Source organism: Cetorhinus maximus, chromosome 5 (genome assembly GCF_964194155.1).
Source record: "Cetorhinus maximus chromosome 5, sCetMax3.hap1.1, whole genome shotgun sequence".
Lineage (NCBI taxonomy): Eukaryota > Metazoa > Chordata > Chondrichthyes > Lamniformes > Cetorhinidae > Cetorhinus > Cetorhinus maximus.
In genome coordinates, this window is record NC_135883.1 from 68514823 (window position 1) to 68541628 (window position 26806).

A 26806-nucleotide genomic window follows, 5' to 3' on the forward strand; every position below is an offset into this window, starting at 1 on the left:
GCTAGGCTATTTGGGGTTGATGTCAGAAAACAGTTCTACACAGAAAAATTATTGGAAATCTGGAAATATCCCTCACAAAAAGCTGTTGAGACTGGGGGATCAATTGAAAAGTTCAAAACTGAGATTGATAGATTTTTGTTTGGTAAGAGTATTAAGGATTACAGAACCAAGGCAGGTAGATGACATTAAGATAAGATTAACCATGGCCTTGTTGAATTGTGGAACAGGTTCATGTGGCTGAATGATGCCTTATTGTCTCTATCAGCAGTTCTAGTTCTGGTAGTTCCTTGAAGGAGGATGCTCCTTTTTCCATTTTGCCAAGGATCTGCCACAAGGTTCGGGAGGAGTCCTCTCCTCATACTGTCCTGCCCAAGAATGGCTTGTTTCTTCAAGTCAAGAGCAGTATTCTATGGATGCTGAAAACCTGAAGTAAAGACAGAAAATGCTGGAAATATTCAGAGGTCTGGCAGCATCTGTGGAGAGAAACAGAGTTAACATTTCCAGCATTTCCTGTTTTTATTTTGTTTCTCCAAGTCTCTGCCTCTAGGTGTTGTTTGACTAATGAGGATTCCCCCTACGGAGAAGTGTCTAACTCACAGGAATGTTCAGACCTGCTACGGCAACACCTGGGGCATCTTACACACATGGCATGGATCTGGATTGGTGCAGCCTAGAAATGCTGAGCTTCCAGTAACTGGTTGGCAGGAACAGTATTGGCATCTAAAAAACCCTTCACTTGGAGAGCTTGCAATGTTCCCTCATAGCCCATGATTTTTTTTCCTTTTCAAGTATTTATCTAATTCTCTTTTGAAAGTTACTATTAAATATGTTTCCACCGCTTATAGGCAGTGCATTTTGAATTATAACAACTCACTGTGCAAAAAAAATGATCTCCCTCTGGTTCTTTTGATGATTATCTTAATTCTGTGTCCTCTGCGTACTGACTTTGGAATTAAGTGTATGTTTGAAAAGAAAAAAAATTGCAGGGCTAAGCACTTTGCAGGAGTGGGATTAAGGGGATAGTTCTTACAAAAGACTGGCATAGGCACGTCTGCTAAATGGCCTCCTTTATACTTTTAACAGGTTAACATAAAGGGTGCATTTTGAGCTCTCAAGATTGGTGGTCAATGGAAGTATATTAGATTTACTGTATAACCAGACAAATCAAATTGATCATTGCTGAAATAAGAGACACATCTAAGCTTTTCACCTTGCACTCATCAGGATTCTTCGCAAGAATACCAATATAAGGGGAAAACAGTGATTAGCAAAGGTGGTCTGGAAAATGAGTTTGTAGAATGCTTTCATGACAGTTTCCTGGGACAATACATTATGGATCGAACTCGGGACAAAGCTTTTTTAGATCTAGTATTGTGCAATGAGGTAGATTTAATTAGAATTTCATGGGGAAAAAGTGATTATAGTACAATTGAATTCTACAATAAGTTTGAAAACGATGTACTTCAGTCCCAAACAAGAATCTTAAACTTAAACTAAGCCAATTACGTAGTTATGAGAGGAAAGCTGTCTAAAGTTGATTAGGTAAATAGACTAAAATGTATGGGAGTAAATAAACAATGGAAAACATTGAAGAAACAATTCACAATGTTAAACAAAAATACATTTAAAATAATTTAAAAATAAAACTCAGCAAGAAAGATTCATCTGTGGTTTAATGTAAGTTAAGGATAGTATTAGAAGAAAAAAAGAGGCTTATAGAATAGTAGTTAGCCTGAGGATTGTGACTGTTTAAGAAACCAGCAAACAACCTAAAAGTTCATAATAAGGGGAAAAATAGAATACAAGAGTAAACTAACAAGGAATATAAAAATAGATTGTAAGCGGTTTTGCAAGTATATAAAAAGGAGAGTAGCTAAACTAAATGTTGGTCTCTTAGAGGCAAAGCAGGAGAAACTATCATGGAGAATGAGGATATGGCAGAGACATTGAACAAATATTTTGTCTGTCTTCACAATAGAAGACATAAATTATGTAGCAGAAATCAAAGGTAACCAAGGGGCTAATAAGAATGAGGAATTTAAAGCAATTAATATCAACAGAGAAAAGTTATTGGAGAAATTTAAGGGACTACAAGCCAACAAATCCCAAGACCAGATGGCCTACATCCCTAGGATTCTAAAAGAGGTAGCTGCAAAGACAGTGGATGTACTTGTTATGATTTTCTAAAATTTTCTAGATTCTGGAATGGTGCCAGCAGATTGAAAGTTAGTAAATGTAATAGAGCTATTCAAGAAAGGGAGAGAGAGAGAAAATAGGGAACTACAGGCCAGTTAGCTTGATAACAGTCATCAGGAAAATGCTGGAATCTATTATTAAGTAAGTCTTAAAAATACACTTAGTAAATCATTGTATGATCAGACAAAGTCAACATGGTTTTACGAAAGGGAAGTTTGACAAATGTATTTGTTTTTTGAGAATGTAACTAATAGGGTACAAAATACACATAAGGTCTCATTTAATTGAGGGTAGTATATTAGCTTGGATGCAAGGTTGGTAAGTGGACAGGATGCAGAGAGTAGGGATAAACAGAGCATTTACAAATTGGTAGGCTATAACTAGTGGAATGCCACAAGGATCAGTGCTGGAGCCTTAGCTACTTACAAACTATACTAACAACATAGACGAAGAGACCAAGGAACTTCTAAATGTTGATGATCAGAAAGACTTGGGTGTACTCGGACAAAGAACATAGAACGGTAGTGTGCAGGTACAGCAGGCAATTAGGAAGGCAAATAGCATGTTCTTTTTTCAAGAGGATTGGAGTATAAGAATAAGGAAGTCTTACTACAATTATACAGGGCTTTGGTGAGACCACACCAGGAGTACTGTGCACAGTTTTGGTCTCCATATTTAAGGAAGGATAAACTTACACTGGAGATGGTACAGCGAATATTCACTAGATTGGTTCCTGGGTTGAGAGAGTTGTGCTATGTTGTGTTGGGGCCTCAACTTTTTACAATTTACACCAATGACTTAGATGAGGGGAGCGAAGACATGGTAGCTAAATTTGCAGATGACACAAAGATAGGTAGGAAAGTATGTTGAAGAGGATGTAAGGAGGTTACAGACAGATATAGCTAGGTTGAGTGAGTGGGCAAACATCTGGCAGATGGAGTATAATGTGGGAAAATGTGAAGTTGTTCACTTTGGCAGGAAGAATTAAATGGAGAAGGCTGCAGAATTCTGAGGTGCAGCGTGATCTAGGTGTTGTAGTGTATGAGTCACAAAAAGTTAGTATGCAGGTACAGCAAGTAATTAAGAAGGCTGATGGAATGCTATCCTTTATTATGAGAGGAATTGAAGATAAAAGTAAGGATGATATGCTTCGGTTATACAGGGAATTGGTGAGACCACATCTTGAATACTGTGTGCGGTTTTGGTCTCCTTATTTAAGGAAGGATGTAAATGCGTTGGAGGCAGTTCAGAGGAGGTTTACCAGATTGTTACCTGGAATGAGTGGGTTGGCTTATGAGCAAAGGTTAGACAGACTGGGCTTCTTTCCACTGGAGTTTAGAAGAGTGAGGGGTTACTCGATTGAAGTATGTAAGATCCTGAACGGTCTTGACAAGGTGGATGTGGAAAAGATGTTTCCTCTTGTGGGTCAGTCTAGAACTAGGAGGCACTATTTTAAAATTAGGGGTCGCCGTTATAGGACAGAGTTGAGAAGAATTTTTTTCTCTGAGGGTTGCATGACTCTGGAACACTCTGCCTCAGAAGGCAGTGGAGGTGGGGTAGATAGATTCTTGTTAGGCAAGGGTATCATAGGCTCTCAGGGGTAATTGGGAATGTGGAATTCAAAACACGAACAGATCAGCCATGAGTTTTTTGAATGGTGGAGCAGGCTTCAGGGGCTGATTGGCTTACTTCTGTTCCTATTTTGTATGAAAGGCTGAGTAAATTGAGCGTATCTATGTGGTGTTTAGAAGAATAAGAGGTGATCTCATTGAAACATACAAGATTCTGAAGGGCCTTGACAGGGTAGACACTGAGCAGCTGTTTCCCCTGGTTGGAGAATTTACAACACTGTCAGGTTAAGGGGTCAATCATTTAGGACTAAGATGAGGAGAATTTTTTTTCACTCAGAGCATTGTGAATCATTGGAATTGCCTACTCCAAAGGGTTGCTCCATTGTTGAGGTATATTTAAGGCTGAGATAGATTTTTGGTGTCTCAAGGAATGAAGGGATGTGGAGAACGGGCAGGCAAGTGGGGTTAAGGCAGAAGATCAGTCATGAGTGTATTGAATGACGGTATAGGCTCAAGGGGCTGCATAGTATACTCCTGCTCCTATTTCTTACGTTCTTATGTTGTTCAATAGGTTTAAAACATAACATCTAGAATTGTTTTTGTTTCAGATAATGCTAAAATGTATTTGTGTCTTTGCAGAGAGAAGTCTTGAAGTCTGATCTTGTTATGTGTGCAGTAATTACCCTTCTAACCTTTGCAATCAGTGCAACTACTGTTTTCCTTTCATTGAAGGTATATGTTCATACTGACTGTTGTTCTTCCATGTTGGCACTTCAGCTTTTTTGGCAAATGTGTTACAGCCTAATATTTTCAAAATGAATAAGGATCAGTTGAATTTATTGATGGCAGCTCATGAACAAGAGTTTTAACACCATATGGACATGTTTGAGCCATTTCTGCTAAAGCACAGGGGGTGAAAACTACACTTGCTAAATTGAAGAACCTGTAAAACTAAAGAGACCAGAGGAAAACTTTTAAAACAGAACATTGTAATTTTATAACATTTATCAAAGGACTTCTCTTGTATTTAATAACATAACTTTGAGACTTGCTCATACAAGATTAAACAGCTAAATGTTAATCAAAATGTTCCTGAAAATTTATTCTTAAAAAGTTTACAGCAGTCCATGAATAGATACTTTAAGAACTACCCTTTTTGAGCTGAGTGGCCCAACTGGTCAGAGCCTTGTCCCTTTATCCTGATTTCCCTCAGTTAGAATTGTGTCCAGCCCTTATTGACCTGAAAGGTACTCTTTTTCACCAGCAAGTGCCTTAAGTGAATAAACTACTCTTAGCCCATTTCCTTACATACGTGAGTTATGAAACAAAAATTAAGTTCGCAAAAACTAACTCAGGTGGTCATGTTAAGAGTTCGTTGTGGAAAACCAAGAGTTGATAGAAGCTGTTTTTTGAGGTTGGAATGAATGAAGAAAGTGGCTGTATAGGATAGGGGGAGTTTTACTTGGCATCTGCTCTGAGAGTGCCCAATACTGCCTTCTGTAATGCAGCTAGACCTGGTGCTTCTAAATTTCATGAGCATAAATACCTCCTTCCATCACCGCATTGGATGCATATTCCAACACCTCTTCCTCACCAGTAATAGCCTTTTATGAAAAGATCATTCCCTTGAATATAAAAGGTTCAGTGAGACAAATAGAGAAAGCCAATTTCATCTTGTGGAGTGTCCCGATATGGGGACACCAGTCTTAAAATTAGAGCTAGGCTGCTCAGGGATGAATAGTGGAAATCTGGAACTCTCTCCTCCAAAAAACTGTTGAGACAGGGGATCAATTGAAAGTTTCAAAGTAGATTTTTGTTAGGTCAGGGTACAAAGGATTATGGAACCAAGATGGGTAGATGGGATTAATTTACAGATTGGCTTGATTTAATTGAATGGTGGAACAGGCTCCAAAGGCTGAATGGCCTCTTCCTGTTCTTACATTCCTATTCTGAAGGACTAAATCAAAGTTACTGTTAATGGCAGAAAAGTTGTACATTCCATGTCTCCTAGTGACTGCTGGTGATGATGTCAACAATTTGTGTTCTGTAACCTTTATCATCAGCTGGGCCTCCCTTCTGGCTGGGGGCAGCTTTGGCTGCGCATTTATTGTCTGAGAAAAGAAAGGCTTATTTGACTCCCTAGTATTTCAATTTTTTTTTATGTAGCTTCCAAGTTTAACTTTAGGTTTACTTTTTAATTATGATTTTTAGTTTCCTCAGAGAGGACAAAATGGTAATCTGGTCCCAGGAATTTGCTTTGTGATTGTTGCTCAGTAGACTAACCCCCCAATTTCCCCTTTCTGTCTGTGGTGAAATTTTGAATCTTAACAGAACTTTATCTAGATGTTGCCTTGACCTTAGAACTTGAACTATGATTAGGATTTACAAGCAAGGACAGCTCCTTGTTGCTTGTTTTGTAGCCCAGCAACAGAATCACCAGCTGGATGTATTCTAGCAGGTTTCATCACATGAACCGCCTGCCCCACACTCCTGCCATTAGTAACCTAACACGTCCATCTTGCGGTGCTCCATTCCCACATTCCTGCCTTTGGTTGCCCAACGTGTACATCCCCATGACACCTTGCCTTCACACAGACTACAGAAAAAACAACCACATTCTCCTTTCCCCAGTTGGGTGATTCCTTACTGTCAATCAAACAGCAGTTTCCCCACGTTCAAAGAGGATGAAAAAGCAAGCATTTCTTGAAACTACTCTATGATTTTTCCTCCTGCGTTGCTCCCAGAAATGATCAGAAGGTTAATATTTAATTCCTGGAGACTCCAGTACAGAAATTGTTGGCGAGCCACATGTGTAGCTACTGTGAGAGCATTTCAGCCACTTGCACTAATTTCAGAAGATGTCTTACACACAAGACAGGTAAATGTGCTTCACATGTATATTTACTTAACAAACATCTACCACCATTCAGTAACAAGCAAATAAAGCATTCGCAATGATCAAGAAATGCTCATACTCTGCTTTCCATCTTATCATTATACCAATAAACACATAAAAAGGTTAAAGTTCACATATATATATCATATACAAACATGAGTATTGAGATCACGTGCCATTGACGGTGTCTATTACTCATTTTTATTTATTAGTCAGAAATCCAATTAGCAGCATCTGGATTTCAGTTAGCCACATGAGCTAGTAGCTAATGTATTGGACAATACTGCAGCAGACCAACAATAACTTATGTTTATATAGTGCCTTTAACGTAGTTAAAAGTCCAAAGGAACATCACTGGGGCATTAGCAAATAAAATTTGGCACCAAGCCAAATAAGGAGGTATTAGGTTGCTGACCAAATGTTCAGTCAAAGAGAGGTACTTAGGAGCCACTTCAAATGGGTAGAAAAGTAATGAGGTAGAGATGTTTAGGAAATGAATTGTAGACTTAGGGCCTAGGGAGCTGAAGGCATGGCTGCCAAGGTTGCACAAGAGATTAGGAATGCCAAGATCCCTGAGGATTGTAGGGCAGGAGGACTGCACAGAAAACAGGGTGGCATGGCTGGGGAGGGATTCGGGGGTGGGGGTGAGACCATGGAAGGATTTGATCCAGAATCCTAGAAACTCTCAGTACAGAATGAGGTCACTTATCCCATGGTGCCTGTGGTTGCTCTTTGAGTCAAATATAATAATTGCTGTATGGAGTAATGGATCCAAAACTGTGCCTTAGGGAACACCACTGCAAATCACCACTCAGTCCAAAAAATAGCCATCCCCACCACCCTTCACCTTCTGTCACAAAGCTAATTTTGTATTCCTAGCAATACTTTCCCCTTAAGCCTGCCTCTTGTATATAACCCTGTAATTTTCTCATGTTCAAGTATCTTTCCAATTCACCTTTTTAAAATATTAACAGAATATGCTTCCACCATCTTTTCAGGTAGAGAGTTCCAGATCTTGACAAGTGTCTGTATGAAAATATTTCTCCTCATCTCTCCTCTAGATCATTTCCAAAGACTTTAATCCGTGACCTCTGGTTATTGACCCAGTCACCAAAGAGAATATTTTCCCTATTCTATCAAAACCTCTTATTATCTTGAACACCTCTATTAAGTTTCCTCTTAACCTTCTCTGTTCCATGGAGAACAGTCCTAACTTTCCCACCTCTTCTTATAACTGAAATCTCTCATCCCTGGTAACATGCTGATAGACTTCCTTTTTACCCTTTCCTATACCATTACATTTTCCCTAAAGTGTGGTACCCATAATTGTCCACAATACTCCAGAGCTGAGGCCCAACTAGTGATTTATAAAGTTCTAGCATGATCTTTTTGCTTTTATATTGTCTTCCTCTATTTATAAATTCCAGAAACTGAGATGCTTTTTTAACCACCTTATCAGCTTGCCCTACCGCCTTTAAGGAGTTGTGCATATGGACACCAAGGTCTCCCTCTGCTCATCTATACTTTTTCAGATTCAGGCCATTTATAATACACTGTCTTTCCATATTAGTCCCTCAAAAGTGTATCACTTCACATTTCTCTGCAGTGAACTCCATTAGCCGTACTTTTGCCCATTTCATCCTTTTGCCATCCTGAATTCTATAACTAGCCTCGCCATGATCATCTACTTTTCCAAGTTTTGTATCATCTGCAAACTTTATAATGCCGCTTCCTACATCCAAGGCTAGTCATTTATATAAATCGCTAAAAGTAATGGACGCAAAACAGTCCCTTGGCAAATCATCACTTATAAACCACCTCACAGTCTGAAAAATAGCCATCCACCACCATCCTTTGCCTAATTTTGCCTAATTTGTCTAAGTCAATTTTGTACTCATAATGGCACATTCCCCTTAATTCTATGGGTTTCTGGCTTCATAATGAGCCTTGCATGTGGCATTTTGTCGAATGCCTTCTGAAAGTCTGTATATAAAACATCTACTGCACTATTTTGAAAATCCTTCTTTGCTACTTCATCAAAAAATTCATTCAATTAGCGATCCTGAGAATTCACCTTCAACAAACCCACGCTGCTTTCCAAAGTTTATTTTGTCCTTGATTATGGTTTCCAATAACTTCCCCTCCACTGATGTTAGGCTCACTGGCTTGTAGTTTCCTGGTTTATCCCTCTCTCCTTTCTTGAACAGTGGTATCACATTAGTAACTCTTCAGTCCCCTGTACTATTTCTGTATCCAATAAGGATTGAAAGAATATGACCAGCACCTCTGTGATTTTTACTTCTGCTCCTTTCAGCAACCTAGGATGCATCCTCCTGGGCCAGGAGACTTACCAATTTACTGTATTGGTTATCCTTTTAGTACACCTTCTGTTACTGTTATTATCCTGTTCATAACTCCCCTCTTCTTTAGCATAACTCACAACATCCATTACCTTTATTAAGATAGATGCAAAGTACTCATTTAATACTTAAGCCATGTCCTCTGCTTCTGAATGAAGATTTCCCTTTTGGTGCTTAATAGCCCCAATATTTTTCCGAGCAAATTACTTACACTTTATATTTGTATAAAATGTTTTGGGGCTCAATTTAATGTTGCCTGCTAATCTTTTCTTGCCAGCTCCTGTGCTAACTTTATTAATTCCCTCCTGTACTTTCCATAATCTTCCTGGTTAGTCCCTGAATCTTGCTCCTGACATTTGTCATAAGCTTCCTTTTTCTGTTTTATTTTTAACTTTTATTTTCTTTGTCATCCAGGGCACATTAGCTTTGAATATCTTTTCCTTTCAAAAGAATATGCCTGGTTTGCACCTGAACTATCTTTACCCTGACTGCCCTTTTGCTCTGTTACTGCTTTACGCAGCAATTGCCTTTTCCAATTCAGCTGTTGTAGGTCATTTTTGAATTTAGCTCTTCCCTAGTTGAGCATTTTCCTGATTACTTCAAACCAAATTATGTTGTAGTCCTTGTTAGTTGGATTATCTCGGACTGTAACACGCTCCATTACCCTACTTCATTAGTCAGAACCAGATCCAGCACCACTTCCTTCCTTGTGTAATGGAGATATATTGATCGAGTAGTTCTCCGGTGTGCATATCAGAAATTCCTCTTCTCCCCTATCCTTAAAACTGTTTTCTCTCAATCTTTAAGGTAATAAAAAGTCTCCTAATATTACTATTCTATTTTTGCCACATGGGCTTGACATTTGCACATCTATCTCCTTCTCACTGGAGCTCTATTAAAAAAAAAATTCCCAACAATGTAACAGCTCCCTCCTGTTCCTCAACTCAAGTCAAATAGATTCAGCAAGTTTTGCCTGCAACTCACAAACCTTATTAATTACACTACAGACATTAAGGTACACAGAATTTAATATTTCCTTTGTCACTTTTGCTATTTTCCTCAATCTGGTTTTTGCAATTTTTGGGATATTTCTAATCTTCATGCTGTTTATATCTCTCTTTGTCCTCTGATTCTCCTTTCTGCTATTTTCTGTTCCCTCGCCAAATTAGATTAAACTCTGCCCAACAGTATTGTTCTCTCAGTGAGAACATTAGTCCCTCCTTCGTTCATGTGCAACCTGTCCATATTGTACAGGTGCCCCCTCCCCCCAGAATCAGTTCCAATGCTCCAAGAATCTGAAACCCTCCCTCCTGCATCACTTCTCCACCCGTACATTTACCTGCACTATCATCCTGCTTCTATATTCATTAGCATGTGGCACTCGGAGTAGTCCTGAGATTACTATCTTTGACATCCTTTTGTTTTACCTTTTTCCTAGTTCCAGAATCTCTGCCTGAAGGACCCGAACACTTTCCCACCTATGTAATTATTTCCAATATGGATCGTAATTCTGGTTGATAATTGTCCCTTTACAGAATATCCTACACCTGCTTGATGATATCCTTTACCTGGCACCAGGGAGGCAACATACCAAGAGGGTAACAATTTTAAAATGGACATATTGCTGGAGCAGGAGCCAGAGTGGGTTAGAGAGTACAGGGGTGCATCATTATCTTCCAGGTTTGCTGCTCTCTTCCATGATCATCATTCAGTATAATTTCTACAGCAGCCACACCAATAATCGAGGACATATAAAACAAAGGCCAGAACCTGTGATCGTGAAAACTGACTGGCTATTCAAGTCAAGCTATAGATTCAGAATTGCTTTTGGATTATTTTGACAACCACCTCTTGATTCTAATTAATTGTCTTTCTTGGTTTCAGCCCTTTCTTGGTAATGTGTTGTATGCTTTGGCTGGGACAGTTGGATTCCTGACACATTACCTGCTTCCTCGACTTCGCACACAAGTTCCATGGTTCTGCTTTGCCCATCCTTTGCTTAAAACGAAGGAATATCAACAGTTTGAAGTCCGAGGTTAGTACTGCTGCACAGCGCAGTATAAAGGTATTTTATTTTATATCTGTCAATCTGGCAATGAATGAAATAGGGATCAAAGTTACACATTCTTTCCTCACCACAAAATATATTTTATGTCTGATAAAAGGGCAATTGGGTGAACAAAAAATGACCCTATTGAAACTGTCCTGATCTTTGACCTGCATAGTTGGATCAATTTTGGAAGTGTTAACAATTAAATGTATTCATGCCTTTGATCTATCTTACAAATTTTCCCCCTTTCATTCAGAAATTACGCTAAATCTTTGTAAATCACTGGTTAAGTCCCAGTTGAAGAATTGGGTGCAACATACTGTAGAAAAGATGCCAAGGCTTTAGAAAGGGTTCAGAGGAGAATTACCAGTATGATACTAGAGGGATGAGGGACTTCAGTTTGTGGTGAGACTAGAGAAATTCTGCCTAGGAATAGTGATTACATAGTATACATGACGCAGAAATAGGCCATTCAGCCCACCCAGTTCATGCCAGTATTTATGCTGCACTCGAACTTCCTCCTATCATTCCACATCTAAATCTATCATTGTGACCCTCTATTCCCTACTTCCTCATATGTTTATTTAGTTTCCCCTTAAATGTATCTATACTATTTGCTTCAACAACTCCGTGTTAGTGAGTTCCATATTCTCACCACTCTTCGGGTAAAGAAGTTACTTTTGAATTCCCTATTGGATTTCTTGGTGACTATCCCACATTGATGGCCTTTATTTATGCTTTCTCCCACAAGAGGAAAAAAATCTCTCTGGACCAACTCTGTCAAAACCTTTCAGAATTTTAAAGATTTCTATTAGGTCACCCCTCAGTCTTTTTTCAAGAGAGAAATGATCAATCCTTTCCTGAAAAGTATACCCATGCATTTCTTGTATCCTCCTTGTAAATCCTTTCTGCACCATCTCTGGTGCCTCTATATCTTTTCCTTTCCCGCCATCCGAAGAGTCACTCCGAGTGTCCCGTAGCCGTTTCATGCTCAATTGAGCATCAGTTGGCTACAGGCCAGACTTCCGTCCCTCACTCAAGAGGAAGTCCCACCTTAGAGAGCTGCCGGCCAATCTGATCGGCTAGCAGCTGTCCAGTCTGAGGCGACATGAGCTGCAGCAGACTGAAGAGGAACTTCAGGAAGATGCCTGAGCATAAGTCCCAGGACCAGAGGACAAGGTAAGTTTAAGGGGTCCCAGGCGGGGAGGGTAGGGAAGGCCTGGGGGTGCAAAGTCAGCGATCAGGGTGTTGGGGAAGAGACTGGGGAGAGGGATGTCCAGAGGCGGGATGGGGGTAAGCACCCAAAGTCAGAAGGGGGCTTCTGATGGAGGCGCCTCCCCCACCCCCCACTTTCCGCTTGAGGCCTAAGCCCATTCGTTTTTGGGCTTCCGCTATGCCAGGTAAATCCTCCTGCCAGCCTAAAAATTGAGGCTAGGTGGGAAATGGCCCTTAAATGGCCAATAATTGGCCACTTAAGGGCCTCATTTGGGGCAAGGACGGATGTCCCATCTGAGGCCTTGCCCATCCCTGCATAAAATCATTGTGAGGTTGGGTGGGTGGGAACCCAGATGGAATCTCGTTCCTTCAATTTCACTGTTTCCGCACCACCCCACCACTCCCCTGCCTAAAACCCTGCCAGCGGGGCGTGTGAAATTCAGGCCCATGACTACCTGTTCCATCACCCTAGTAAGTACCAAAATGAAATAATTTAATATTTCTACCATCTCTCTATTGGTACCTGTGGTATTATCCTCCCTACCCCTTATTGCTCTTATTCCCATCACAGTCTTCCTTTTTTATTCCTTGAAAATTTAATTTCATGTTTCTTCTTTGCCTTCCTAATTGTATTTGACTTTTCTCCTAACCTCTTTGTATTCTCTCTTAACATGCACTTCTCTGCTGTCTGCATACTTAATATATGCCTCTTTCATAACCATCAGTTATTCCATTATGCCTTTTTACCTGCATGGAGTCTCCCGAGTGTTTAGTTTGTTCTTTCCTTATAGTGGAATATATTTTTCTTACTTCCTGTTGAACACCATTTTAAATGTTTCCACTGTTGTTTCACATTGTTGTTTGCCAGTATTGTTGCCCATTTTCTCAAGTACTATTCTCAGTCCCTCTAAATCAGCTTTTGTCCAACTATTAACCTGGTTTTCACCATCCTTATGTCCTTCTCTACCATCATCATTAAAACGTTATTATATTATGGTCTATATTGCCTAGATGTTCCCCTACTAAGGGAAGTGAGAGTGGAAATTTCTGAGGCACCAGTTTTCCTTAGACTCAGGATGGTGCAGAGGACTGGAGAATTGCAAATGTTATTCCCTTGTTCAAAAAAGGATGTAAATATAAGCCCAACAACTACAGGTCAGTCAGTTTAACCTCAGTGGTTGAAAAGCTTCTGAAAACGATAATTTGGGACAAAATTAATAGTCACTTGGACAAATACAGGTTAACTAAGGAAAGCCAGCATGGATTTGTTAAGGGCAAATCGTGTTTAAATAACTTATTGAGTTTTTTGAAGTGGTAACAGTGAAGGTTGATGAGGGTAATGATGTTGATGTGGTGGTGTACATAGGCTTCCAAAAGGCATTCGATAAAGTGCCGCACAACAGACTTGTGAACAAAGTTGGAGCTAATGGAATAAAAGGGCAACATGAGTGTGAAATTGGTTGAGTGACAGGAAACAGAGAGTACTGGTTAAGGGTTATTTTCTGGATTGGAGGATGGTATATAATGGATTTCCCCAAGGGTCAGTGTTAGAAACTCTGCCCTTCCTTATATATATTTATGACCTAGACCTTGGTATACAGGGCACAATTTCAAAATTTGTAGATGGTAGAAAACTTGTAAGTATTATGAACTAAGGAGTGTGGAATTTCAATAGGACATAGACAGGGTGGATAAATGGCAGGTGAAATTTAATGCAGAGAAGTGTGAAGTGACTTATTTTGGTAGAAAGAATGCAGAGAGACAATATAAACTAAAGGGTACAATTCTAAAGGGGGTGCAGGAGCAGAGGGACCTGGGTGTATATGTGCATAGATTATTGAAGGTGGCAGGACCGGTTGAGGGAGCAGCTAATAAAGCATACAGCATCCTGGACTTCATTAGTAGGGGCATAGAGTACAAAAACAAGAAAGTTATGTTAAATCTGTGCAGAACACTGGTTCAGCCTCAAATGGAGTATTGCATCCAGTTCTGGGCACCATCAGTTCTGGGAACCACACTTTAGGAAGGATGTGAAGGCATTGGAGAAATGCAGAAAAGATTTACAAGAATGGTTCCAGGGATGAGGAACTTCAGTTACATACATAGATTGGAGAAGTTGGGACTGTTTCTTGAAGAAGATAAGGTTGAGTGGAGATTTCACAGAGGCATTCAAAATCATGAGGAGCCTGGGCAGAGTGGCTAGGGAGAAACTATTCCCATTGGTCGAAGGATCGAGAACCAGAGGGCACAGATTTAAGCTAATTGGTAAAATAATAATGGCAACATGAGGAAAGGCTTTTTTACGCAGCAAATGGTTAGAATCTGGAATACACTGCCTGAGCCTATGGTGGAGGTAGGTTCAATCAAGGCATTCATGAGGTAATTGGATTATTGTCTGAAAAGTAAGATAGTGCAGGGCTATGGGGAGAAGATGGGGGAATGGCACTAGGCAAATGGCTCCTTTAGAGAACCAGCACAGACACAATGGGCCAAATGGCTTCCTGTGCTGGAACTATTCTGTGATTTTGTGATACTTTACTTCTCTTATCTGCTCTGGTTCATTCCTCATTACTAGTTCTAAGGGTAAAACTTCCCTTGTTGGACTTTTTAAATCTTGGGTTAGAAAGAAATCCTGTATTATTTATAGGGATTCCATTCCCTACCCTCTTTACCATGTTCGTCTGCCCGGTTATTGTCAGGGTAGTTGAAATCCCCTGTTGATTATTATTTATGTTTTTTACTCAATCCTCTAATTTGCCTGCATACCTTTTCGTCCACCTCCCTTCCACTATGGTTCCTTCCAATGTATGATTTTCTCCAGCTCACCTGTTTTGTTGTGGACTCTTGTCTGCATTGCTGTACAGACATTTTAACTCATTTTTAATAGGATTTCCTTCCATTTTATGTTTGACTGTCTTTTTAGACTCCTGTCCTAGAACTCTTATTTATCCTTTTGCCATCAATGTCCTCCCTTACTTTATTGTTTCCTATGCTCTTGTGCCCTGTTTTGTTTACACTTAGGTTACTTATGTTTCTTGTGGATCCCTCCCCCACACCTTATTAGGTTTCAAGAGTAGTGAGGGACTTCAGTTATGTGGAGTGACTAGACAAGTTGGGAATGTTCTCCTTAGGAGAAGAGGGTAAGGGGAGGTTTGATGGAGTATACAAGGAAAAAATGCTTCAAGTAGTTGAAGGGTCAGTAATCAGTGAACAGAGATTTAAGATAATTGGCAAGTGAAGCAGAGGAGGGATGAAGAGAATTTTTTTTCACAGTCACCTATGGAATGCGCTGCCTGAAATGGTGGCGGAAACAGATTCAATAAGAACTTTTGAAAGGGAATTGGATATAGAGCGGAAAGGGAGAAATTTGCAGGGCTATGGAGAAAGATCAGAGGAGTGGAACTTCTTGGAGAGTTCTATCAAAGAGCCAGTACAGGCACGATGGGCCATATAGCTTCTTTCAGTGCTGTATTTCATAATCATTCTATAATACTAACTTGTTTAGTTTTATAGTTGAATTATCAAACCTTGATCAGTCCTTTTGAGTGGACCTCTGCCTCTTTCTCACTTGAAGTGACAGAAAACCAATCAATGAGCTTAAGGATTTCCAATTCTGGTTAGATGTATTCCAGGACTGCAACGACTCAGGAAGCTGGTGAGCTATCACCTTCTCAGGGGCAATTAAGAATGAGAAACCAATGCTGGCCTTGCCAATGACCCTCACATTCTAAGAAAGAATAAAAAAAGGTTGTGGATATTTCACAATATCTCAGAGGTTGGTAAGAGACAGATGCCCCAGACTCTATTGAGGTGACTGTAAGAAACACATGTGTAAATGTAACTGTCCCATATCTATTGAGGTGTCTGTAAGAGAGAGGTGTGTAAGTGGGACTGTCTCAGTATCTATTGAAGTGCAGGTGGAATTGTCTCAGTATGTATCAAGGAGGTGAGAGCCCTGATTGAAACTCTAGTTGCAGTAAAATGGCCATATTGTCACAGGAGCTGGTGTTTTCCCTCTCCTTTCCATACTCTTGTTTTCTGTTAATCTACTCTGAGAGAAATTGCAAGTGAATGGCATAGGGAAGCAGATTGGGAGATTGTGTTGCTGAACCAGTGTATGACCTCCCATCTCAGATTTCTGTGGGTGAGTCGGTCAGCCTGAGTACATCCATTAGAATTAAATAACATCAGCACTGCAGCACTGTACTATTAATAATTTATAAATGGATGTGTTTTTCCTTTTAATTCGTTACTTGATAATGCTCATTGTTCAGTCTACATTGTTCCTGCCAAATTTATTGATCCCTTGCGTGTAATTCCACTGTAATGCAATTTATCAATCAGCTCAAATGATAGCTGTTATAACCAGACTTGGTTTGTCAATTATTTGTATACTTTGAGGGATTATTGATGTTGAAATTTAAATTTTCTCATCCTTATGTCATAAATCTCCATGATCTCACCCCTCCCTACCTCCTCCAACCCTACAACCCTCCAAAACCTGATTTCCTCCAATTCTGGCATCCCCGATTTTAATTGCCCCACCAATGGCAGCTGTGCCCCCAACTGCCAGGTCCCTAAGCTCTGGAATTCCTCCCGAAACCTCTCCATCCCTCTCCCCCTCTTTCCTCCTTTAAGACATACCTAGCAAAAAGGAAGATGGTTGTGGTTGTTGGAGGTCAGTCATCTCAGTTCCAGGACATCACTGCAGGAGTTCCTCAGGGTAGTGCCCTCGACCCAACCACCTTCAGCTGCTTCATCAATGCGCTTCCTTCCATCATAAGGTCAGAAGTAGGGATGTTCGCTGATGATTTTACAATGTTCAGCACCTTTCACGACTCCTCAGATACTGAAGCAGTCCATGTTCAAATGCAGCAAGACCTGGACAATATCCAGGCATGGGCTGACAAGTGGTAAGTAAGGTTCGCACCACAAAATTGCCAGGCAATGACCATCTCCAACAGGAGAGAATCTAACCATTACCCCTTGACATTCAATGGCATCACCATCATTGAATCACCCACTATCAACATTCTGGGGGTTACCATTGACTAGAAACTGAAATGAACTAGCCATGTAAATACTGTGGCTACAAGGGCAGGTCAGAGACTAGGAACCGTATGGCGAGTTACTCACCTCCTGACTCCCAAACCCTGTCCACCATCTACAAGGCACAAGCTAGGAGTGTGATGGAATACTCTCCACTTGCTTGGATAAGTGCAGCTCCAACAACACTCACGAAGCTTGACACCATCCAGGACAAAGCAGCCCGCTTGATTGGCACCCCATCCACAAACAGTCGCTCCCTCCACCACTGACAAACAGTGGCAGTAGTGTGCACCATCTACAAGATGCACTGCAGAAACTCACCGAGGCTCCTTAGGCAGCACCTTCCAAACCCACGACCACTGCCATTTAGAAGGACAAGGGCAGCAGATACATGGGGCCATCACCACTTGGAAGCTCTCCTCTAAGCCACTCACCATTCTGACTTGGAAATATATCGCCGTTCCTTCACTGTTGCTGGGTCAAATTCCTGGAACTCCCTTCCTAACAGCACTGTGGGTGTAGCTACACCACATGGACTGCAGGGGTTCAAGAAGGCAGCTCACCACTGCCTTCTCAAGGGCAATTAGGGATGGGCAATAAATGCTGGCCTAGCCAGTGATGCCCACATGCCGTAAATGAATTTAAAAAAAACTACCTCCTTGACCAAGCTTTTGGTCATCTGTCCTAATTGTTTCCTTATGTGGCTCAGTATCAACATTTGCTTAAAAGCACTCTTGTGACATTTTACTATGTTAAGGTGCTGTATAAATGCAATATCTTGTTGTTGTTAAAAGATGCTGTTATGAGAATACCTTTTACAAAATATTGGACCACTGTGCAAGTATGAAGCAAAATCTGGTTAGAAACTGCATGGCTTTATTTCAAATATGAATATTTTCTTGGCTATTATAATCTGTCTGCCTTTCATGTGCATTTCTGCTTGTTACAAGTGATAATGATCATTGAAAATGATGTGTGAAAATGATTTGACAAGGGCCTCTGGATTGCTGCAGTATAACCGTATATGGCTACATAGGGATCACTTAGAGTGGAATTTAATTTGCCTGAGCATCAAGACAATAGTAGGGAATTAAAACCTTCATGCCTAGTAACTGCGCTGCATGTGAAATGGGGCTTAAATTAAAGTAATACATCACCTGGAGCTAAAACATGATTGTAATTAAACTGAGTTCTTTAGATCTGAAAAAATATGCTAAAAAGGTTGTGAAGTAGACCGTAAATTAAATTGTTGATTTGGATTTGCATTTACAACAAAAACATATTAAAAATCTTTTAAGCGCCAGTATTCATTAGAAATGAAATCCTCTGTATCCTGATGGTTCAGCACATTATGGGATTAAGCAGTGGAGCTGTACTGACCAGGGTCAGTGCCCAGTGCTGCTGCCACTCACTGATCTCACGTGAAGGTTGAAAGAAAGAAAGACTTGCATTTCTATAGCATTTTTCAAAACCTCCGGACATCCAAAGCTGATGAACTACCTCTTGATGTGTAGTGACTGTTGCAATGTAGGAAAATATGGCAGCCAATTTAGACACAGGAAGGTCCCACAAACAACAATCTGGTCGTGACCAAATAATCTGCTTTATTAATGCTGATTGAAGGACAAATATTCGCCGAGACACAGGGGAGAACTCCCCTGCTCTTCTTGAAAATGGCCTTTTACACCCAGGGCAGTTGAGAGGGCAGTTGTGGCCTTGGTTTAATGTTTCACCTGAAAGATTGCACCTGTGACTTAAAGATTTCTGTAGAAGACTTCAACTAGTTAGAAAGCAGATGAAGACAATGTCCATAAGACCTTTAGAGCTAGTTGAAAGGATAGATTTTTACTAGGGTATTTGGTGGGTCTGGGTCTGGTCTGAACCCAAGCGTTGCAGTTAAAGTGGGAGTGTGTGTGTGGGGCGGTATCTGATCTAAGGTGCCAACTGCAACCCACATTATAAAGTCGAAAATCATAGTGCAGAGTGTGTTGCTGATTTCTTAACTTCTCACCTGCCAAGTGCCCAGAGTGCCCAAGCTGAATCAAAATGGTATGCAACATCCTGGTGACTGAACTGGACCAGCCATATAAATACTGTGACTGCAAGAGCAGGTCAGAGGCTGGGAATTCTGTGGTGAGTAACTCACCTCCTGACTCCCCAAAGCCTGTCCACCATCTACAAGGCACAAGTCAGGAGTGTGATGGAATACTCTCCACTTGCCTGGATGAGTGCAGCTCCTGCAACATTCAAGAAGCTCAACACCAACCGGGACAAAGCAGCCCACTTGATTGGCACCCCATCCACCACCTTAAACATTGAATCCCTCCATTACCAATGCACAGTGGCAGCAACTCACCATGGCTCCTTCGATAGCGCCTTCCAAACCCGCAACCTTTGTCTCCTAAAAGGACAAAGGCAGCAGATGCATGGGAACACCACCATCTGTAAGCTCCCCTCGAAACCACCCACCACCCTGACTTGGAACTATATCGCCGTTCCTTCACTGTCACTGGGTTAAAATCCTGGAACTCCCTTCCTAACAGCACTGTGGGCGTACCTACACCACATGGACTGCAGCGGTTCAAGAAGGAATTTCACCACCACCTTCTTGATGGCAGTTAGGAATAGGTAATAAATATTGGCCTAGCCAGTACTGCCCACATCCCATGAACAAATAAATAAAAAAGCACTGGCAAACTGTTGAATCTGCTGTGTTTAACAGAGAAAGGAAGGGATCACAGACTGGAGTTCCAGGCGACATTTATAACAGGGCCTCCACATTTATGACCCCTTGAAGAAATCATCAGAACAGGAGGAGGCCATTCAATCTGTTGCGCCTGTTCCACCATTCAGTTAGATCTTGACTGGACAGTACCTTAACTCCTTCCATTTCCCTTGGTTCCATGACCACTTAAATGTGTTTGCTCCCTCTTTATCTTCTGTATAATTCTTTGTTTTGTGTTCCAGATGCAGCCCAATTAATGTGGTTTGAGCGATTGTACGTTTGGCTTCTATGTTTGGAGAAGTACATCATTCACCCAGCTGTGGTGCTCAATGCACTCACCAATGATGCTTTCTCTCTCAGTAGTCAGAAGAAGCTCGGCATACAGTAAGCTGTTGCACACATATTATTTTTATTTTTTATTTTATTTTTAGAGAATTTATTAATTGCTTTTACAGGTTCTCAAATGTGTTCTTGTTGATGGTAATGGTTAATCAATTTGAATTATTTACCCAATCCTACCTTAGTGCAGTTTGACTATACATAACTAGAAAGGTCTGCTAGCCTCTGGGATATTAGTGCTGAGCAGGAGAAACTTGAAATATACCAAGGGTTGTGAGACTGTGGAATGTACGACTGGGGTTAATGATCAAAGCAGAGATCATTCAACAATAGGTTAGATAGTTGAAGGAAATGAGGATGAAAGGATGTAACAAAAGGGAGAGCATGTGGGATACTGTTCATATTGAGGATAAACAGTAGCATGGACTGATTGGATCAATAGGTCTGTTTGTGTGTTGTAATTTCTCTGTAAAGGTGCAACATACTGTAACAAGCTCTTGGCTTATAATTACCCAAATGTTGAGCTCCTTGTATTAGTTCACCCCCAGTGGTGAAAAAGAGAACATCATAGGCAAATGATCATTGCTTGATCTTGAGCACCTCCATTATAGAGTGGCAGAGACAGAGACTTACCCATTCATCCAGGGAATAGCTTATAATGTAACGAAGATGCTGTCACACCTGTCATCCCATGTGATGGTGCTTGCAGTTTGCTGCCCTCCACCCCTCATACCTCACGACTGTGTTTGTCCTTTTTGACCACATCACTGTCCTCTGTGGCACCATTACCACTTCAAGATATGAAGCAATAAACATCAGGCAAACCAATCTGGCCAGGGATGGAGACAGAAGAGGAAACAAACAAAAATCAGGAGAGAAATGAAATGAGAGCTAAACGGGGGCAATTGATGTCATAGTACTGCTTCGTGTGGGAAGACTTGCAAGGTACAGTTGGATAACCATTAAAAGAGGGTTAAGTGAGACATTTCTCAGATGTTGGCATGGCATGCAGGTATGACAAAATGGTGTCAATGGGAAGCGTGCTCTAACACAAATCTTTCAATATACCTTTTTATACAAATCTGTGTTTTTTAAAAAATGCTGTATCTGCATCATAATGTTTTTCAATATCCATTCTCATGTTCAAAGACTGGTTTTACACTCCCCTGCCAGCAGTTTTGAAAATGGGGGCAGGTAAAATACAGCGGGTGGTCTTCTCACCACCAACTTGCCCATCCCTAACGTCTTGGAAATTTTACAGGGAGCGGGGGAGGCGTTTGGGGAATTGCCTATCTTTGGGCCTATTCAGGCCATTAAGTGGCCAACTGAAAGCTACTAAAGGGCCTCATCCCACCCCCGCCAGCATTTTACTTGTGATGGAGGGGGGCGCATACGCCATGTGAGAAGCCGAGCAGCTTTAACTGCACATGCTGGTGTCAGGCATGGTGGTACCTTCTTTGTGGGCCACCTGGCCCCATTGTAGGTACCTCACTCTCAAGGTCATCACCCCTTTAACCTCCCCCCGATCTCTTGAACCCAATCCCCCAAGCCCCTCAGCCCCTGGTGAGACCCCTGACCCCAGAATTGCCTGGGCTTACCAGCGTAATGAGACTGCCTGTCATCACAGAATTGCTCCAGCACAGAAGGAGGTCATTGGGTGCCCATCATGTCTGTGCCAGCTCTCTGAATGAGCAATTCACCTAGTGACACCCTCCCCCGGCCTTCTCCCCGTAACCCTGCACACCTTCCTTTTCAGATAACTGTATAATTCCCTTTTGAATGCCTCGATTGAACCTGCCTCCACCACACTCTCAGGCAGTCCATTCCAGACCCCGACCACTCGTTGCATGGAGAAACCCAGAAGTCCTCACAGCTTACAAAGCTTCCAAGTTTCATATCATCCAGAAATTTTGAAATTGTGCCCTGCACACCAAGGTCTAGGTTATTAACATATATCAGAAAGAGCAAGGGTCCCAACTCTGACCCTAGGAACTCCTCTAGAAACCTTCCTCCAGTTTGAAAAACATCCATTAACCACTACTGGAAACATACTGCTGCAAACATTTTTTATGAACACACTCTAGGAACTCTTGCCCCTCTCTGCCCTTTACACCTCGCAGTGGCCACTGTTCCATGCTGGTGCTGCTGGGACTACAGACCTGCTGATTGGCCGGCAGTTATCCAAGGCAGGACTTCCTCCCGAGATACAGGTGGAAGTCTCACTTTAAAGCAATTAACTCTACTCCCAATGTCAAATTGTTGCAGGGCAGCTGTTGGGATCATGGGTGGGCAACCCTCCGGCTTTATAGCTGGGATGTTGGGCGGGGTGGGGAGGTTGTGGGGATTGTGCCATCCATAAAATCTAGCCCATATTTCTAATGTTAATTGGCTGTGCAAGCTTAACGGGCTATGGTTCACTTGCTCCCCGGAACATAGGTATATCTGCAGCGCCACCACTGGCAGGATGGTGCAATTACAGCGTGAGAAGTTTACATAGACAATTTCCATTAAAAATGTGAATATAGGAATTTAGAATGGAAACATAAGAATAAACTATATGACTTTAAAGAAGCATCTGAATGATTCTGGTTTAATTAATGTCCCATTAACTAAGCCTGTAGACAACAGTCCATGGCAAGTCAACCAAAATTTTGTGTATTTATTAATTACTGTCATACTTTGTGTTGCAGCTGCGATGTTTTAATGATGACTATGGCCAGTATGAAGCTACTGCGCTCATCCTTCTGTAATCCAACATACCTATACGTAACTTTGAGTTTCACCATCCTCTTCTTCCAGTTTGACTACAGCAGCTTCTCCGAGACTTTTTTGCTGGATTTCTTTCTGATGTCAATTTTATTCAGCAAGGCGAGTCATTTCAAAAACACTATGTCGCTGTGGTCCTTGCACACGTGTGTAGCGGTAAGGTATATTGGAAAATAGCCTGTGTGGTATGATGGTGAATTGCCTGTGAGGTGGGATATGATTATGAATATTCTGTGTGGCGGGATATGAGGGTGAATAGTCTGCTTTCTTTTATATTCACTTATGGGATGTGGTTTTTGCTGGCTAGGCCAGCATTTATTGCCCATCCCTAATTGTCCTTGAGAAGGTGGTGGTGAGCTGCCTCCTTGACCCGCTGCAGTCCATGCACTGTAGGTGCACCCACAGTGCTGTTAGGGAGGCAGCTCCAGGATTTTGACCCAGCGACAGTGAAGGAATGGCAATATATTTTCAAGTCATAGGAAAACTGAAAGGTCTGAAGGTGGATAAATCACCTGGACCAGATGGATTACACCCCAGAGTTCTGAAGGAGATAGCTGAAGAGATAGTGGAGGCGTTAGTGGTGATCTTTCCGGAATCACCGGAGTCAGGGAGGGTCCCAGAGGACTGTAAAATCGCTAATGTAACCCCCCTGTTTAAGAAGGGAGTGAGGCAAAAGATGGGAAATTACAGGCCGATTAGCCTGATGTCGGTCGTTGGTAAGATTTTAGAGTCCATTATTAAGGATGAGATTTCAGAATACTTGGAAGTGCATGGTAAAATAGGGCAAAGTCAGCATGGTTTCATCAAGGGGAGGTCATGCCTGACAAATCTGTTAGAATTCTTTGAGGAGGTAACGAGTAGGTTAGACAAAGGAGAACCAATGGATGTTATCTACTTGGACTTCCAGAAGGCCTTTGACAAGGTGCTGCACAGGAGGCTGCTCAGTAAGATAAGAGCCCATGGTGTTAGAGGCAAGGTACTAGCATGGATAGAAGATTGGCTGTCTGGCAGGAGGCAGAGAGTGGGGATAAGGGGGTCCTTCTCAGGATGGCGGCCGGTGACTGGTGGAGTTCCGCAGGGATCAGTATTGGGACCACAACTTTTCACTTTATACATTAATGATCTAGATGAAGGAACTGAGGGCATCCTGGCTAAGTTTGCAGATGATACAAAGATAGGTGGAGGGACAGGTAGTATTGAGGAGGCGGGGAGGCTGCAGAAGGATTTGGACAGGTTAGGAGAATGGGCAAAGAAGTGGCAAATGGAATACAATGTGGGGAAGTGTGAGGTCATGCACTTTGGTAGGAAGAATAGAGGCATGGACTATTTTCTAAATGGGGAGAGAATTCAGAAATCTGGAGTGCAAAGGGACTTGGGAGTCCTAGTCCAGGATTCTCTTAAGGTTAACTTGCAGGTTGAGTCGGTAGTTAGGAAGGCAAATGCAATGTTGGCATTTATTTCAAGAGGACTAGAATATAAAAGTAGGGATGTGCTGCTGAGGCTTTATAAGGCTCTGGTCAGACCACGTTTAGAATATTGTGAGCAATTTTGGGCCCCGTATCTCAGGAAGGATGTGCTGGCCCTGGAGAGGGTCCAGAGGAGGTTCACGAGAATGATCCCAGGAATGAAAGGCTTAACATATAGAACCATAGAACACTACAGCACAGAAAAACAGGCCATTCGGCCCTTCTAGTCTGTGCCGAAATATTATTCCGCTAGTCCCATTGACCTGCACCTAGTCCATAACCCTCCAGACCTCTCCCATCCATGTATCTATCCAATTTATTCTTAAAACCTAAGAGTGAGCCCGCATTTACCACATCAGATGGTAGCTCGTTCCACACTCTCACCACTCTATGAGTGAAGAAGTTCCCCCTAATGTTCCCCCTAAACCTTTCCTCTTTCACCCTAAAGCCATGTCCTCTCGTGTTTATCTCTCCTAATCTAAGTGGAATGAGCCTACTCACATTTACTCTGTCTATACCCCTCATAATTTTGTAAACTTCTATCAAATCTCCCCTCATTCTTCTACGCTCCAAGGAATAAAGTCCTAACCTGTTTAATCTTTCCCTGTAACTCAGCTCCTTAAGACCCGGCAACATCCTAGTAAATCTTCTCTGCACTCTCTCAATCTTACTGATATCCTTCCTGTAGTTAGGCAACCAGAACTGCACACAATACTCCAAAGTTGGCCTCACCAATGTCTTATACAACCTTACCATAACATCCCAACTCCTATACTCAATACTTTGATTTATGAAGGCCAGTATGCCAAAAGCTTTCTTTACAACCCTGTCTACCTGTGACGCCACTTTCAGGGAATTATGTATCTGAACTCCCAGATCCCTTTGTTCCTCCGCACTCCTCAGTGCCCTACCATTTACTGTGTATGTCCTATCTTGGTTTGTCCTTCCAAAATGCAACACCTCACACTTTTCTGCATTAAATTCCATCTGCCATTTTCTGGCCCATTTTTCCAGTTGGTCCAGATCCCACTGCAAGCTTTGAAAGCCTTCCTCGCTGTCCACAGCGCCTCCAATCTTAGTGTCATCAGCAAACTTGCTGATCCAATTTACCACATTATCATCCAAATCATTGACATAGACAACATATGAGGAACGTTTGAGGACTCTGGGTCTATACTCGATGGAGTTTAGAAGGATGAGGGGGGATCTGATTGAAACTTACAGAATACTGAAAGGCCTGGATAGAGTGGATGTGGGGAAGATGTTTCCATTAGCAGGAGAGACTAGGGCCCGAGGGCACAGCCTCAGAATAAAGGGAAGACCTTTTAGAACAGAGATGAGGAGAAACTTCTTTAGCCAGAGTGGTGAATCCATGGAATTCATTGCCACAGAAGGCTGTGGAGGCCAGGTCAGTGAGTGTATTTAAGACCGAGATAGATAGGTTCTTGATTGGTAAGGGGATCAAAGGTTACGGGGAGAAAGCGGGAGAATGGGGTTGAGAAACTTATCAGCCATGATTGAATGGCGGAGCAGACTCGATGGGCCGAATGGCCTAATTTCTGCTCCTATGTCTTATGGTCTTATAAGTCAGGATGGTCAGTGGCTTGGAAATATATCGCAGTTCCTTCACTGTCGCTGGGTCAAAATATAAATAATATTAATATATTTATATAATATATTTAGTAGTCTCATCTACATTCTGCTCCACAGCAATGTCATCCAAAAACATACCATCAGTTTCCAAATATACTTTGACAGCACCCAGCTCTACCTCATCACCACCTCTGTTGACCCCGCTATTGTCCCTAAAATGTCAAACTACTTACCTGACATTCGATATTGGATGAGCAGGAATTGCCACCAACTGTGTATTGGGAAGATTGAAGGTATTGGGTCAGAGTTTGCCATGGTAATGATGGCGAAACTGTCAGCGTTTCTCCACTGTAACAGAGCAGCTTTTGGAGCACATGCAGAATAATATTGAAGTCCAGAAGTTGTCGCCAGTGATTATACATTTCTCCAGAGGGTGCTGTGTTGAGGCACTGCAATTAATGGGAAATCAGTTGAAACGATGAGGACTTCCACTGTAATGTTGTCAGTCTCTCCGTAAAAACCTTTGAAGTGAGACGTAATTGGGTTTTTAACTTCATAATTGCTGCTAAACACTTGTACT

General features: G+C 41.6%; 1 protein-coding gene across 1 annotated transcript in view; it reads left to right on the plus strand.

Annotated features, from left to right (window-relative positions):
- Positions 1-26806, plus strand: part of LOC144680701 (pecanex-like protein 2) — a 211603-nt gene that overhangs the window by 95096 nt on the left and 89701 nt on the right. The window contains exons 18-21 of the mRNA XM_078541957.1: positions 4407-4499; positions 10908-11058; positions 20305-20446; positions 23092-23269. Coding sequence (XP_078398083.1) covers positions 4407-4499; positions 10908-11058; positions 20305-20446; positions 23092-23269 — 564 coding nt within the window. The remainder of the gene's footprint in view (positions 1-4406; positions 4500-10907; positions 11059-20304; positions 20447-23091; positions 23270-26806) is intronic.